General features: G+C 34.9%; 3 protein-coding genes across 4 annotated transcripts; 1 reads left to right on the top strand and 2 right to left on the bottom strand.

Annotated features, from left to right (window-relative positions):
* The first annotated feature begins 68 nt into the window (after nt 1-68).
* Nucleotides 69-2,685, top strand: CSLA14 (cellulose synthase like A14). Its single transcript, NM_115458.5, has 8 exons — nt 69-584; nt 670-768; nt 877-1,138; nt 1,227-1,337; nt 1,423-1,559; nt 1,635-1,748; nt 1,846-2,234; nt 2,312-2,685. Exons 1-8 carry the CDS (start codon nt 270-272, stop codon nt 2,490-2,492), a joined length of 1,608 nt encoding a protein of 535 aa, NP_191159.2. The 5' UTR covers nt 69-269; the 3' UTR covers nt 2,493-2,685.
* Nucleotides 2,686-2,720: 35 nt separating this feature from the next.
* On the bottom strand, nt 2,721-5,779 carry ESK1 (trichome birefringence-like protein (DUF828)). The gene is made up of 5 exons (NM_115457.3): nt 4,961-5,779; nt 4,686-4,857; nt 4,348-4,547; nt 4,091-4,249; nt 2,721-3,371 (listed from the first exon to the last, which is right to left on the bottom strand). The coding sequence occupies exons 1-5, from the start codon at nt 5,542-5,544 to the stop codon at nt 3,023-3,025; spliced, it is 1,464 nt and encodes a 487-aa protein (NP_191158.1). The 5' UTR covers nt 5,545-5,779; the 3' UTR covers nt 2,721-3,022.
* A 1,222-nt stretch (nt 5,780-7,001) lies between these two features.
* SZF1 (salt-inducible zinc finger 1) lies at nt 7,002-9,734 on the bottom strand. Of its 2 annotated transcripts, none has more exons than NM_001339762.1 (2): nt 9,502-9,734; nt 7,002-9,106 (listed from the first exon to the last, which is right to left on the bottom strand). In NM_001339762.1, the coding sequence occupies exons 1-2, from the start codon at nt 9,691-9,693 to the stop codon at nt 7,355-7,357; spliced, it is 1,944 nt and encodes a 647-aa protein (NP_001326199.1). In that variant the 5' UTR covers nt 9,694-9,734; the 3' UTR covers nt 7,002-7,354. The 2 variants fall into 2 exon arrangements, with proteins under 2 accessions (NP_001326199.1, NP_567030.1); NM_115456.3 differs by having other exon boundaries at nt 7,112-9,106; nt 9,502-9,689.
* Nucleotides 9,735-16,543: the final 6,809 nt, after the last annotated feature.

Raw genomic sequence — 16,543 nt, 5'->3', positions numbered from 1 at the left:
ATTCCAGCTCAATCTAATCCCATTTATTTTAATTTTAATGATCACGACTACACATGTCTCCATAGACTATTCAATCAAATAAACAAAAAAACCTTTACTAATTCAAAGACAGATATGGTAGGAAAGACAAAAGAATGTCGGATCCTCCTGAAGCTTATTGCTCGAGGGAGATTTCTAAGTCTTTTCTTGGTTTCTGTTAATTTTCTCTCGAACCAGGTTGTCTCTGCTTTGTTCGAGTTGTGGCCTTGTGGGGTCAAAAGTTATCTGTAATGGCGACATTGTCTGATGGATTATTTGATGACATGAGCGTGTTGGGAGTGATCGGATATGTACTTGAGCAAACCAGGTTCATCTTTCTCGTGCCGATTCTGAAACGTCTTGTGAATCTCTGTCAGGTTGTTTCGGTGTTGTTGTTCGTAGATGCAGCTTATATGGCTATAGTTGTAGCCATTGTCAAATTACTTGGACGAACACCACAGAAAGTTCTCAAATGGGAAAGCTTCAAGAGCGATGATATCGAGCTAGCTCCCTCCAGCAATCATCCCATGGTTCTCATTCAAATCCCAATCTTCAACGAGAAAGAGGTGACTTGAATGCGAAACAAAAACAGAGCACTCTGTTCTAAAAAACAGAGAACTCTGTTTCACAAGTGGCATGTTTTCGTTACAGGTATGCCAACTTTCTATAGGAGCAGCTTGTAAGCTATCATGGCCACTGGATCGGATGATCATTCAAGTGCTTGACGATTCAACCGAAGAAGAAAGTCAGGTCCTTTCCTTTAACCCCTCTTGAGTTCATTTGAATGTGCTTTGATCCTATGTTTCAGCCTTAGTTATTACGATATCTATAAAGAAATGCTTTTTTGAAAGAAAATAGAAACTGGTGAGATTGGAGTGTAAGAAATGGGAGAGCGAAGGTATAACCATAAAGTCGGAAGTTAGAGGCGGTTTTAGAGAGGGTTTCAAAGCAGGAGCTCTCACTGCAGGAATGAAGCATAGTTACGTGGATGAATACAAGTGCGAGTTTGTTGTTATATTTGATGCTGATTTTCAGCCTGAACCTGATTTTCTTGAACGTACTGTTCCTTTCCTTGTCCATAACCCTGAGATAGCTCTTGTACAAGCCGGCTGGAAATATGGTTAGATCTTACTTCTTCCCTTTCTAGTTAGCTAAAGACCCGGTGTAGTCGATTTGTTAAATCGATTATGTTTGTGTGTGCGTGACAGGGAATGCTGATGAGTGTTGTATGACAAGAATACAAGAGATGTCTCTTAACTACCATTTTGCAGTGGAGCAAAAGTCTGGATCCTCCATACTTGGTTTCTTTGGATTCAATGGTGAAACATCCATAAACATGCTCTTTGTGTGTCTTGTATTATATGATCTTAATTTGAGTTACTAAAAGAACATCGTTGACTTTAGGTACTGCTGGTGTGTGGAGAATTAAAGCTTTGAATGAGGCTGAAGGATGGAAAGACCGCACGATAGTCGAGGACATGGATTTAGCTGTTAGAGCTTATCTACGCGGCTCGAAGTTTGTGTATGTCGACGATGTTAAGGTTTGTTATCAACTGAATGCAATGATTCAACCTGTACTGAAGTGATCTGACTAAACTTTGGGAGTTTTATTTAAGGTGAAAAACGAGCTTCCGAGCTCATTTCAAGCATACCGGTTTCAGCAACATCGTTGGTCTTGCGGTCCAGCGAACCTTTTCAAGAAAATTGCAATGGAGATCATCAAAAACCAGGTAGATAGATTACATAAATCCCCAAATCTAATTCCTTTCGGAACACAAATATAGTTCAATGACCTTTATCTTTTTTTGTGTGACATGTTTGAAACAGAATGTGTCTTTATGGAAGAAGGTGTATTTGATATACAACTTCTTCTTTTTGAGGAAGATTGTTGTACACATCTTCACATTCGTTTTCTACTGCGTGATTTTGCCAGCTACCGTTATATTCCCGGAGATCGAAGTCCCTAAATGGACAACTATCTACATTCCAGCTACCATCACTATCCTAAACGCTATTGCAACACCTAAATCATTTTACCTCATACTCTATTGGATCTTATTTGAAAACGTAATGGCGATGCATAGGAGTATAGGAACTCTCATTGGATTGCTAGAGACTAGTAGAGTTAAAGAATGGATTGTTACACAAAAACTAGGAGAGAGTAACAATCTCAGGGAAAACCTCATTTTTCCTGATCACTATAGCTTCCCCGAGAGGTTTGAACTTTTTCCCCGAATAGATTTATCGTGCGAAATGGCTAATCAATCAATGATATGATTTCGAATTTGTGCAGACTTCGATGGCGAGAGATAATGGTTGGAATGTATCTCTTCATATGTGGATACTATGATTTTGTGTTTGGGAGGACATACCTTTACGTGTATCTTTTCTTGCAGTCCATTGCCTTCTTTGTTGTTGGAGTTGGCTACGTTGGAATGCCGGTTCCAAGTACGCCGGTCCAGACTTCCGAGTAACCACTGACATATCTAACTTCTTTCTTCTTCTTCTCCTACACATTCATTCTTTCAAAAGGTTCGATTGTATAGTGATTAAAAGATGTGGTTTTGTGATCATGTTACTGTTTTAATGGAAGAATCCTTTGTAACGATCTAACATTCAAAAATCTTAATAGTCCAACAAAATAGCAAGAGATTGAAACATAATGACCTTTATATTTATTTTCCCGGTTAACAAAAAAATCGACCGTTAAAAGAAACAGTCGAATGTGAGCAAGTTTTACCCACTTCATTGAACAAAAAAAAAACATTTGGCATCCTTTGTTATCCACCTCATTTCAAAGTTTTAAGAGTACAAAAACAGTTAAAATAGCCTACTAGGCACTCTAATAACCATTAAAGAAAAAGAAAGAAACATTTCACAATTACAATTCAAGAAAAATTATGAACATTAGGACATCAAAATAATAAAATTTCAAGGCTCTTCCATTGGATGGAGCAAAGTGGGAAAAAATATTGAAAAAGAGATATTTCAAATATTTTGTAGGTCACGAACGGGAAATGATACGTGTGTAAAGGAACTCATTCCACGTGTCAGGTAAACCGGGAAGACACCAATGGATACAATCGGCGTAAGTGTTGGGATCGGCTTGTTGCTCCGGCGTCAGCATTTTGCCTTGTCGGATTGTGTGAACCGAAGTGTGAGCATCTTTCCGGTATTCGGAGAGTTTGGTAATGTTGAGAAAGTAAACCGGAACATTAAGAGAATGCGTGACGTTTTCCGCTACTGAAAACAGTCTGTAGTCTGTTCCTACGCTGAATGGCATTGACATGTTTAGGATTGGTGTCGTCTCTAATGCACACTTGATCCCATCTGGATTCTCCCAATCCAAGCTCCTATACAATATAACAACAAAAATTACAAACTATATTTTGTTAGTTAAGATAAACACATACAATTAAAAGTCTAATATGTGGGTGGTTCACCAACTCGTTAAAATGAAATACTATTTAGAGTTTTTATGTTTTTAGCTGATTTTTGTATACTGTGTGGATTTTTCAAAGGACAACGACTTGTTATCTCTTTTTCTTTTCTGGTAGTTGCTTGGTTTTCAAGTTAAGTTACGTCCGCAGGTTTAAAATATTATGGTCTGGTGTTATTAATGATTATACCAACCTGTGTTTTTTTTGTTTTGGATTATTATAACAAAAATAAAGAATTAACTAAGTGACATTATAATTGGCAATCTATCAATAACCTAATCCAGAGAAAAACACAAAATGATCAACCTTTTCCTGTTTTAAATCAAATCATATTTGAAATCATTTTGGTTTAAGGAAAAGTTTAAAAACTACTAACTCTCACGTATAATATTTAGCAGGTCAATTAAATGGAGTCAGGAGCTAGTAGGAATTAATTTCTAAGAAACGCATATGTCACTCAATCACTGAAACTAAATTATGTAATCATTTCAAATTTTCAATGGTGACACTAGTCAAACATGGAGAGTGACCTATCAATTTGTCAGTAATTTCAATTTGCAAGCAAAGCATCACTAACTAAAATCTGTGTATTGAAGCAACAATTAAGAAAAAAAGAAAGGAAGATTAATTACTTGATGTGAAGAGGAGACATGCTAGCAAAGAAGACAGTGGTACGTAGAGGATCAATATTTCGTTCCACCCAATCTCCCCAAGTCCTCATCACTCTCCTATACGCTACTGGCCGTTCGATCTCCTCATACTCGGTGTCTCCTTTATCGAACGATCCTCGTCTGATTTCATCGTCAATTTCCACAATCTCAATTCACAAAATTTGTAAAATACATAACACACCATAGAGGTAATAATATTGAAGTAGTAGTAGACTTACAGGACTTTCATAGCGAATGTGTTCATCCACCAAATGTAAGTGTTGAAAACAAGAAAGTCAACGCCTTTCCAGTTGACTCCATGCTTTTCAATGGACTCAGGCATTATTATACGGTTAAGTATACTATGCATATTTGGATCATCTGAATTCGATTCCACCAAAAATGGTGCCCAATAAAACTCCACCGTCGCATTATAATCCTTTTTAAAACCACCCAAAAATTCAACATTAATAACTAGAAAACTAATCCACACTTATCTTAACTACTCTCGAAAATCAGCAACTCCACTAAACACATTATCATTACTATAAGAAATAAACTAGTCGGTTTCAATTACCTCGACTCGGAAGACGGAGAGAGAACCGGTTTTGTTCAAGCTTTTTCGACCGGGAGGAACCACTGATTGAACCAAACAAACCATTGATTCCCATTGGTTCCGGTTTAGGGAATCTCCAACGAACATCATTCTCTTGTTCCTTAGCTTCTCCAACAGCAATTTCGCTTTGAACCTTCACCAAATCAAACAAAACCGGAAACAAAATTAGAAGAAACCAAAACTAAACCAACCCAAAGAATCGATGAAAACAAAAACAGAGCTTTTTTCCGGTTTACTTTGGTAAAGAACAATCTCTAGGTTGCCATCTCCAGTTCTGATACAGAGAATCTCTTCTTCCATTTCTCATGCAAGTGACTTGCGCCGTCAAGAACTCACATTGATCCTCTTTATACAATGGATGCGTCTCGTTATCAAAAACCCATTCTCCGGTGAACAAATCGCATTCCTCCGGCGGCAATTCCACGTCTTCTTCATCCTCCGTCGCAGCGAAAAGCTCAATCTTTTTAACTTCCTCTGTTTTCGATACCTCCTCTTGAACTGGTTCTGCTACGTCTTTAACTGAATCTTGAACTGAGTCTGCGTTTTTGATCGATTCCTGAATTGGGTCTGAGTTCTTGATCGACTCTTGAACCGGTAGTGTTGTGATCTCTGTGATCGGTGTCGCTTCGTCGTGGACGTCGTGAGGTTTTGAGGTGGAGAAAGGAAACTCTGCGATGGACTTGACGTCTTCATTGTACATGAAGATCCCGAAGAGGAAAACAGAGAAGACTACGACGAAGATTGAGAGATTACTGTTCTTCCTCTGTTTCATTGTAACTCCTGTTTCGAACAATGGAAATTTTCTTCTCCAAGGTTGCATCTGTTTGTTTTTTTAATATATAGAGAAGAATTGAAACTTGTAAACGAAAATAAAAAAGAAAAAAATAATTCTCTGTCGAGGCTCTCTAAAATGTCAGAATGTTTGTGAGACAAGGAGAAAGATCGATGGAAATATAAGAGCAACGAATAAAGGAATAAAAGAATTAAATTTGTGAAAAAATTGTTATTGTTTGACGTTAATTAGTTTTGTGATTACTAAAGTTTGGTGAGATGGGTTTATCTTGAACTGGTTTTTAAAGGCTTTCAGGTGAAGAATTTTAAAATTATATACAAAGTTGCTCTCTCTATATCGTTTTCTTTAAAATGTAACCTGATTCGCTTAACTAATCTATTTTGAAGTTGTTGTTATAGCAAAGTAGAGTTTGGAGCGAAGAGTGGAATCAAAGATTCTAAAAGATTGTCTCAATCCTCACCTAAAGAAAGGGACCATCGAAACAACAATTGTAGAAATTAGGATATTAGTAACAATTACTTTTGCTTAAACATGTATTTTTCCAAATTATTTACTTGTATACCACCAAAGTTTCCGATTGATTTACATTTTTGTTTCATAAACATAATGTTCTATGAAACATAAGGATCCAACATGAATTTAATGTCTCATGTGCCAGTTGATCTGATTATGTTTCCGGGTGTAATTCACCAAACATGCATATTAAAGCAACAAAGATCAGTTTTATATTAAACACAAGTTTACTCCTCCTAATCACCAAATCTAAAAGTAGATTAGTACCAAATTAATCTTACGTTTTGGGATAAGAAACTAATCTTTCGTTTTCTGTAACAATCATGTTTCCATCGCATGTTGAGGGTGAAGCATCAGTGTTCGTTAAGAGAGAAATAGATGTATATATGTTTTGCAAAATCAAATGAAAATTAAAAAGACAGGTCAAATACTCAAAATGATAATAGTATGAAGCTTTCTGTTTGAGAGAAGTAAAGGCTAAGGAATCTCATACACACATATATGTATACGGCACCAACCATTGCCATTACCAATCCATTTTATTTACATCATCTTACTACATATATATATATATGTAAATTTATTTATTTTCTTGGCAGAATTTGTATACTTTATTATGACTCCATTTGGTTTTAGACTTTTAGTTGTTCGTTCAACAGTTTTGCTTTGAACCAAAGCCAAAGTAACCCAACCCAAACCTCTGTATTTTGTTAGTATGAGTGAGTCAGATACACATCGGATATATCATACGTACTCATACCTTTATTTATATAATAAGAATTTTACTTGAAGTTCACCACGTGCGCAGTGATGTGTCTGAGGCACACGTGCGTCCCATAACATCTTTGACATATTTTCTATGAAAAAGCTTATACTGTATAGTATGTCAATCTAAGAAAATTCTACTATTTTAATGAAATTTTAAAGTAAGACTTTGTTAAAACATCACCAATTTGGGAAGTATGCGAAGCCTCTGATGACTTATGTTATGTACCGTTGTTGAGTATAGCCTAAAGCCTGTTTTGAAGCTCATTGAGGTGGCGTTGTGCATGTTTCGTGTTGATGACATGGTATATTTGTTTCAGCCATATTACGGTTTGGATTGCTTAGCCATTTCATGGTTTGATAAATTACAAGAGGATGAGAAACGAATATAGAAACTAATGCAATTAACTTCTATCTTTTCATCACGTAGACTCGTAGTGACAACAAACCATATACTACTAATAACAGTAACAACTAAAGAAAGTCACAAAAATTAAAGAATCAAATTTGCAGAGATGGCCCAAAAGCAATATATATAAGAAACCATCTTTGTGTGTGTTTACACCACAGTCTGCTCCTTCTCTCTGTACATTTGCTCAGCCCACGACATTATCCGAACCCTCTCATTCATTCCAAAGCTTCTCTCAGACACCACAGTACTGTCTTTAACTAAAGAGTTAACCCATGACACATCTGGCTCGTCCCTGTAGTCTCTAGCTGCGTTATTGTTGTTGTTTCCATGGATTCCAAAGGAAACACTTCTTCTCATCTTATTCAGCTCTTCTCCTTTCATTCCCCATTCCAGCTTCCCGTTTGGAGATCCCCAATCCGAGAGATTCGACTGTGGTGCTGCTTGAGTAGCTGGTTTGAAGCTCAAGCTACGTTTCGCAAAGGCGGTTGATCTCGCTTTCATCACTGCAACCGCTGCAGCTGCTGAAGATTCGAACCCGTGTTGAGATGGCGGTTGTCTCACCGGGGAAGATGGATAATGTTGGTTCATGTTTTGACCCATTTGAGAATTCCTACTTGGAGAGGAAACATAAGACCCGAACGTCTCTTCCACATTGTTGCCAAAACCGCGGAGTCTCAATTCCATCTCCATCTCCATATCGATATCTCTAGCGCTCAGTGTGGACTTCAATCTGCTTCCACCATTGAGCTGCAAAGCCGGTGGAGTAAGGGTATTGACTCTGTTCTGCCATGATCCGCCGTTTCTTGGAGAGGAAGGAACACCATTAGCCATTGGAGAAACCGGAGGAGTCGAAACTCCTGAAGAATAAGCAAGAGGAGACAACCCTGGCATCATCTCCAAGCTGCTAAACGGAGACTGAGCCACGGCAGAGCCAGTTGAAGCATTAACAGGTCTCATCTCTTCGCGTTTATGAGCAAAGAAACAAACTTTCCTTGCACAACCCGTTTCATCTTTACAAAGCCGGGTTTTATACTGCGCGGGGTGAAGCCACGACTCGAAAACCCCGTGAGCATACTCGCAAGAATCTCCTTTCGGGCATGATCCTTTACGGAACTCGGGACAGGGGACACAAGTGTAAGGATACTTCCTCGGATCTCTCCTCCTCGCATTTTCTCCCGGATGAACAAAAGCACACTCGGTCCAATCATGAGAATAAGCCCTAGAACATGGCTTAACCTTAAAGCTATACATCCTAAACTCATCACTTCCATAAACCCCTTCGTTTATATCCGGTAAAGAAGCATCAGCTGGATACTTAGAGACAATCTTGATCTCTTCTTCAACCGCCTCATCGATCAATCCTCCAACACCTCCTCCTCTCAGCAACAACTCAACCGCTTTCCTCCTCGGACTAGCCACAAACCTCGAAACTCGAACAAACACATCCAAAGGTTGATTCCCATTAGCATCAACAGAGTTAACCAAAGCAGAAGCATCAAGCAAGACATTGATGACTTCAATCATATTCACAGAACAGCCAGCAACAGCACAGTGAAGCGGAGTAACTCTCTCTTCACCACAAGCTCTGTTCACATCAGATTTTCCAGTGGAAACGATGAAAGTCAAAACCTTTATGCTTCCATACATAGCTGCAACCATTAAAGGTGTTCTTTCTTCAAGACCCATCTTCTTAGAACCGACACGTCTGCAATACCATAACCCTGACTCATCCAAATCAAGCCCTTTCTCTTCAACCTCTCTCTTGAACGAGTCAAGATCATCACAAGCAGCGAATTCGAGGAGAAGCATTGTTTCTTCTTCCTTTTGCCTTGATTCGATTTCTGTTAAGGTTCTTGAAGAGCAGAGATTGCTCTTTGGTCCACTGCACATAATACTATCCTGTAGATTCAAGAAAAGTAATTGATGATCAGAAAAACTGACAGAAAATAAATATTATTCTTTGTTTGTAACTTTTTCCATTTTCTAAGAGTCTTCTGAAGCAGAATTTGAAGCCGCAATTTTTGCGGATATAAAAAAAGTAAACTACTTTCTACTAAGACAAGCCAACGACCGTTTCTACTCTTCTCCGTTGAAATATTCCAACCAAAATTTTTTCCTTTTTTTTTTCAAGAAACAAGTCAAAGATAAATCAAGAAACTCAAGAATTTCTGTCCAAGAAACTCAAGATAAGACGAGTTTTCTAGAAATAGCAAGACTTGTAAACCAAATTAAGCCCATAAGTAGACGAAATTGGAAGTTCCATAGAAGAAGATTCAAGAAGAAAGGGCACAAACCTGGAATGAAATTGAGAAGAAAGTTGGAATGTTTTTTGATTGAAGTAGGTGATGATGAAGAAACAAGTGGGAATTGTGTTGTGGTGGGTTTTTTAAGAAGAATGGAGTGTGAGGAGGATTCTTTAAAAGGTGGTGCTTTCTTTGCAATGAAGAAGGAGAGAGGAAGCTGCCTTCTTTGTTTCCTCTTTCCATTTTATTTTTCTTGGTCTTTTTTTTTTTATTATATTTTTTTTGGAATACTTTCTTTGTTCTTCTTGACGAATATGGATATGTTTTAGGTCAAAAGTCAAAAGGTTGAAACCAAACTTTCAAAGGTGAGCCATTGTCGCTCTTGTGCTGACTCTTCTACTCGTATACAAGGAAAACAGCTGATTATGCTTCTCTTTTTTTGGTCAAACAATTGATTATGCTATTAAATTCTCCTTTCATTTAAGAAAATATGTTTGTTCGTTTTAAATTATTAGGTTTGAAGTCTAATAATTCGATTATGGAAATAGTTGGGGGTGGAAATGGTAAATTTTGTAGTTGGGGGGAGTTAAAAGAAGAATTCACCACTTTTAATTTCTCGACTCAAAATTCTGACCGATTAAGACGGTAACACTTCAATACGCGTGTGCGTGATCCACCCACACACAACTAGCACGCGCTTTTCAAGAGCACGTGAAAGAGACTTTTACCAGTCAACTTTACCACTTGCTTGCTTCGCCTGTTTTTATTTTGTTTACATGATTTTAATTAAGCTGTCTATTTCCATCAAAAATCCTAGCCAAACTCAAAATTAATGGAGGCAGAAAGATTATCAAGCAAATACCATACCATTAGGAGATTAAAAAAAAGTATTGATGTTGTGAGAAATTTTAGAAAATCATAAAACAGTAAACGATCAACTTCTGTGAAAAAGGGAAAAGAGAAGCATAATAAAAATTTGACATTACAAAATACAAATTTAATAAATAAAATACAAATAGAATCAGGAAAAATAAAACAAAGCAAATTAGGCTAAACCAAGGAGGAGAGTCATGTTGTGTGAGAGGTGCGTGACGAGAGAGTGAATGACGCGTTCTCTAATCTTCGTTCCCTTTGGGTGTGCGACAAAAAAAAAAAAAATGTCTTCTCTTTGGCTTCACTTTATTTGCCATTATTATACAACCCAAATCTTTCTTCATCTTTTTTTAATTTTTAATAGTAATCGATCACACAAAACATGATTGTTATTTTTCTTTTGTTCTTTTCATTTGTTAATGCGATCTTTATTACTTTGTGGGGGAGAATCTATGGACTTTGGGCAACTTGGGAGTTGGGGTCATATTGTCATACGTATATAAGTTGGTTGAAGAGTCAAAACTTGGAGCAATAAATACTGCATCTTGGGGTCAAAAGCATTATTCTAATTTATCTAATGCAAATCTTCGAATTATTGGGGTTTTCCTCTATGATTTTTCCACAAGAGTTTTTTCATTAAGTCAAATTTTGGACTGCCAAAAAAAAAACACAATTAATATGATTGAGATGTCCTTAGAAAGACCAAATAATATTATGACCGGAATATCAATATGATCAACAAAGGTCAGTTTTGTTGGACCTTTCAAAGTTGCTGTATCCCCATGCACTAATCGAATTTTTTAGGTTATTTCTTATTTCCACTTGGGTAAATAAAAAAGACTAATTAAATGGATAAAGTACAGTCATTATAATGGAAAAATAATTGATAGATTACACCGTTTTGAGTCTAACTAAACAACAGTTCAAAAGGAGGTTAAGATAAAATGTAAAGGGAAGTTTTTTTTTTTTTTGGTAATGGATCGGGAGACAAATGCCTCCCAATGTAAAGGGAAGTTGAAACTCATTACTTTAAATTTCATCTAATAACTAATAATTTCGATCTCCTTTGCTCTTGCTGGGTCTCACGCCTGAGAACCACGTACATCGTAAGTCGTAACCATTGAACCCCTAGTTTTATATAACATGTGGGCTTCTGTTCTCTACAGAAACTATGATAAAGAATTATGCAACCAGATTTCTCAAATTTTACAGTAATATAAGGTTATTCTAGATTTTTGAGTAACCTGAATTAGGCCTAATTTTAGAGAAAACAGAAACTAGCTTCTAGCTGCTACTTCGGCCCAATGGACCCAAAGTTATAGCCCAATAGTTTCTAATGACCCAATATTGGCCGCAACTCATTTGTCGATCATCTCAGGAGCTAAGACTTTTTAAAGCGAAATGCACATAACACGTATGAACTCTTAACCCAGTAAATTTAATAACTGCAGAAAGAAACCTATACTCAAATAAAGTCCAGAACGTTATAAATTACTTTTTATTTAGTAAAGAAAAGGCCCAGTATAAGATTCTTCCACAGATTTGTGGGCTAGTGATTGAAGCCCTAGGTTTTTATAGGCGTCCACTTTATCTGTACTTGGACTGATCGTACGTGATCTGCATACTAGGCTCTGATTTTTGTTGGGTGATGAGAATTGTACCATTTGTTCTGTAATCAGGTGTGGCCTTCCTTCTCTAATTTTACTTTATCCTCCTTTTTTTAATTCCTATGAACTATCATCTTTTCTATGGTCCAAAAACTTCATTCGACATCATTATGTTTATGACACTAATCGAAACCTAAAACTATGATTGGTATAGTATAACCAGTTATAAACACATAGGTGTAACTTGTAAGCAGGTCTGGCCCTGGACTAAAACCTCTAAAGCAAAGAATTTAAGCATCAAAGTTCTGTGGAAGCATTTAGGGACATCATATTAGGGAAAACAGTTGTAGTAATAAAGTGGTTAAATTCATATACTTTCTTTTACAGTATGACGAGTTCGAATCCAAACCTTCTAACTTTTTGTAAAAATAATAATTGAACTCTCTGTTTGATAAGGACCAAATATTAGACAACAAGTTAAGTTGTTGCAGCAGTAATCGACTAGTTTTTAAATTATTCGAGCTCTTGCTCCTTATTTTTTGTCGTATGTGAACTCTTGATGTAAAAAGAGAGCATGGATGTCAAGAAAGAAGAAGAGACATGAAAGCAATAAAACGAAGTTGGCCGACATGACGCAATGACTTAGGAAATTAGAACCAAATTGTCTTATTTTATATAGTTTGGATATTGAATCTTGACCTAGTTATCGAAAATGACTCAAAAACCACTACTATACGAATAACCAAAAAAGACGCCCACTATTAATAAATTGAGATAACGATATGCTTATTGTCTTTCCCCTTTGATAATCGTCATGTAATCAAAATGTGTTGAACAATTTTGCTCCTCAAGATTTAACGGCACGTGTCAAATTAGTTCCCCAATACTTCACTTCATGTCTTGAAGTTGCGTATACAAATGGTGCAATTCCGAAGCTAATCTTTTTCTTTATTACTTTTTGATTCGTTTCGTCAACATGAAAAATCAATATATATATTATAAAAATGATTTTATCCGGAAAAAATATAGACATGTGCGATAATTCTATATCGGATTATTATAATACACTCTAGAAGATTTTTTTTTTCTTTAGGCAATTAAACTAATACTGATCCAAAGCAGGTCGCGAGTCTCGAGCTGGTAAGATGGCGAAGCTTCAATTATTTATTTACTAGTCAAATTTTAATCGACAATTTTTAGGTTTAGTTAGTCTCTTTAAATTTAAAGACTCGTTTGAGAAAATGGTGGCATGTAGCAATTCACTGGTACTATAAACGTTTAACTAGAATCACTTTGTATTTTCGACTTCTATCCAATTTATCATTTGTTGTTTTTTTCTAATTTCGCCTAATATGTAAAACTTTATCCAGTTAATCTCTATAAGTGCGATTTAAAATCAATAATTTATGTTTATTATTTCACACTTTGCGTAAATCTGAGTTTGGAATCCTTACCCAATGGCGCTTTTCCATGTGTTGTTGTCAAGATTCTTATTTATAAGTTTTGATTTCCCATGTTACAGTTCAGTCGTTAGCCTTCTTTGTTTTGGCATATTTGTGCATATGAAGTTATGGTGTTTGTTTCTCATTATTTTGGGTTTGGTTTCCTACGATTTCATGTTATCCGTAGGCTTAGTTTCTTGAAGTATTTAATATCGCCGGCTTAGTAAAATTTCATATGGGTTTGTAAAACTGCATCTAATATAATCTATCCTCTAGTAAATATATATATTTCAAACCAAACCAAAACACATTAAAATATCAGTACTTCCATTGTTTTTTAAAAACGTATTCTTTTATGTAATTTGGGCACCAAAGATAACCCAAAATCACAAACTAGTCTATGGTATGTTTTTTTTTTACCAAAATAAAACTAATCTATGGTTTATAATTATTTATCTTTTTACGTCGTTTAAAAAACTTCATAAATGTCAGGTATCTCATAAATTTTCTAATGAAAACATAACAGTAATGCGTTAGTTCGAAATCCAGATAACTTACAAGTCGATATCACATGGCTGCAAACGCATCAGTGGCCAATCAAAACGAACTTCTGTGCAGTCAGTGTGAGGTGGCTTATATCTATTGGCTACTGATGACTGCTGATCTATCTTCTTTGTCTTTGTGGTGCTTCCATTTGTTTTGCTTTCTGTCATCGACTTTTCCGACATGATCCACTATTCGTTTTAGTCTTTAACAAGGGACACTGATAAACAATATTTTTTTACTCAAGGGTTATCCAACAAAACAAGTTACGAGATCATCCAGTGAGATCTCATAACTGAAGATTGGAGCAGTATATACCAAAACTCCAACCCCCTACTGTGCAATGATCAATAATAAATAGTTAGAATCGAATATTTTTGTCATGTTTTCTGGTTAAGACTTTAATTTTCACATTGGCACATGCCGACATCCCGATGGCTAGTGCAGTGCATATAAATGAAGATGTGGCCTGTAGGGTCGGTTAAATGTTTTGGGGCATACAACTATACAAGTGAATGTTGTAGTTTAATGCATATAAATGAGATTACGTCGTGCTGAATTTGGTTACGGCGCCGAAATGCATACGCATGCAGTTTTCATATTACCCTTAGCCACATTGTTCAATTGTTTCCTTTTTAGACCGTCACTGATTTGCAAATTTTCCTCTAATTTATGTGGACGTACAATAAAGTGGAGGACTTAAATTATTTCTTCAACCAATTCTGCTAAAACTCTACGTACCTTTACTAGAATATATTATAATTAGTATGCAGATTTTAGGGCTGCAGTAGAATTTTTTTCATATCACTTTCATATTTGCTGCAAAAAAATACCAATCAGAATTTAGATTTTTGTTTTTGTAAATTTTTTTGCTTTGATAAATCACGTGACAATTTTTTTTTTATATAAAAAAAACAGTTTTACAACCTCAACCTATCGACCCATAATGCATATTATGGATTAGTAAGATCCACTGGGTGGGAGGAATCAAGCTCAACGTTGCAAGCTCAAAAAGTGAAAGAATTGTATAGATGATGAGACGTATATGAAGTGAAAATATATGTACGGTCAATAATATATATATAAGTTTATTGTTTTGATATATATATAGAAACTTAAAAAATAAACAACAACAACATCTGCAATCTTTTATGTAGTGGGAAATTTGAATTTCATTAAACTGCACCAAAATCTGTATTTAAATGCAGGTTTTTTTTTTTGTTGGTGTTGGCATTGCTTATTTAAAATAGTCTAATACAAAACGTGAGAAATTAAATAAATGTCTCTCGACAATTGGCCTCGAGATTTAACGTCGACCTCATCTAGATGCTTTTATTTTTCTGTGGTTATAAATTGATAGGGTTTTAAGTATCTATCCATTAGATCTCCCCGTTTGTCGTTTATATATATACATTGTTATTCAAAACATTGCGTTTGTGTTTTCTTATTAAAACTTTATGTTTAGGCTATATATGCATATTAATGCACACTAATTGAATTGATTAGTATATAGTATATATTTTCTTGAAAATTATAAACTCAGTAATCTGGGTTGAATTAGTATTTAGCAAACAATCTATATATACATTTTTGCAGCCATTTTAACAAATAAATCCTAGAGTTGGACTTATTTACAACCCAATGCCATTAGCATTAATTGTTTTCCAAAATAATTAATTTTACTTTAAATACTTAATTTAAATTGTCAATCACATTATCAATCAACAAACAAACTTCACATTAATCCCTTAAAATTAGCATAAACGTATTTGTTAACAATATTTTAAAACAAAATTTTTTGTTTAAATAAATATTATTCTTACTAAACGTTTTTTGTTTAAATAAATAAATTCTGTATTTGAACTTATTTACAATGTCATGCTATTGACATTAATTATTTAGAAATAAAAATATTTAATTAACGATTTAAATCTTCTAAATCTTTGCTTTTAGAGTTATTATGTCATTACCTAAAAGGCAAAAAATATATATTTTTTTAAATATTATTATTTATATATTTAAACTTTATAAAACATTATTAATATTTAAACTTATAAAAAGTTTAATATATCAAAAAATTTAACATCATTATATAATATATAGTTTAAAAAATCTCAAAAAAAATTCCGTCATATTTTGTGATTCAAAATTTTAAAAATGAACATATATTAACCAATTGGCGAAAAATGTGTGGGTTCAACATCCCGCATCGACTAAAATATTTAGACAATGATTCATAAATAAGATCAACATTAATAAAATAAATAGTTTTTTTTGCAGGATGGGTTTTGCGGGACGAGTTTGGCAGGACGTTACTTAATAACAATTGTAAACTATAAAATAAAAATATTTTATAGATAGATACAATTTACAAATTTTTATATATACTAACTTTAAAAAATAAATTGTCCCCGCGGTGTACCGCGGGTTAAAATCTAGTTGTTTTCATTTTATGAGCCAATATTTTTCATTAATATATAGTCATGTAAAAAACAGACAATTTTTTTATTTATTTTTTTGGCATGGATGAGATTTGATCTCTGGCTATATCAAGTAAGATGATTTTTCAACTGTTGTAAAAACGTGTACCACTACAAATTGTTAATTTCGCATATTATTTTATAAGTA

The sequence above is a fragment of the Arabidopsis thaliana genome, chromosome 3, assembly GCF_000001735.4.
Source record: "Arabidopsis thaliana chromosome 3, partial sequence".
In the NCBI taxonomy this organism is placed as follows: Eukaryota; Viridiplantae; Streptophyta; class Magnoliopsida; order Brassicales; family Brassicaceae; genus Arabidopsis; species Arabidopsis thaliana.
This window is presented reverse-complemented; position numbering and strand designations above follow the sequence as displayed.

Coding starts and splice junctions, on each gene's coding strand:
- SZF1 (NM_001339762.1), bottom strand. CDS start 9,693: ATGGAAAGAGGAAACAAAGAAGGCAGCTTCCTCTCTCCTTCTTCATTG. Junction 9,107..9,501: donor TCTTCTCAATTTCATTCCAG/GTTTGTGCCCTT, acceptor TTGAATCTACAG/GATAGTATTATGTGCAGTGG.
- CSLA14 (NM_115458.5), top strand. CDS start 270: ATGGCGACATTGTCTGATGGATTATTTGATGACATGAGCGTGTTGGGA. Junction 1,560..1,634: donor TGTATGTCGACGATGTTAAG/GTTTGTTATCAA, acceptor GTTTTATTTAAG/GTGAAAAACGAGCTTCCGAG. Junction 2,235..2,311: donor CACTATAGCTTCCCCGAGAG/GTTTGAACTTTT, acceptor GAATTTGTGCAG/ACTTCGATGGCGAGAGATAA.
- ESK1 (NM_115457.3), bottom strand. CDS start 5,544: ATGCAACCTTGGAGAAGAAAATTTCCATTGTTCGAAACAGGAGTTACA. Junction 4,548..4,685: donor TCTCCGTCTTCCGAGTCGAG/GTAATTGAAACC, acceptor GGTTTTAAAAAG/GATTATAATGCGACGGTGGA. Junction 3,372..4,090: donor ATGTCTCCTCTTCACATCAA/GTAATTAATCTT, acceptor TATATTGTATAG/GAGCTTGGATTGGGAGAATC.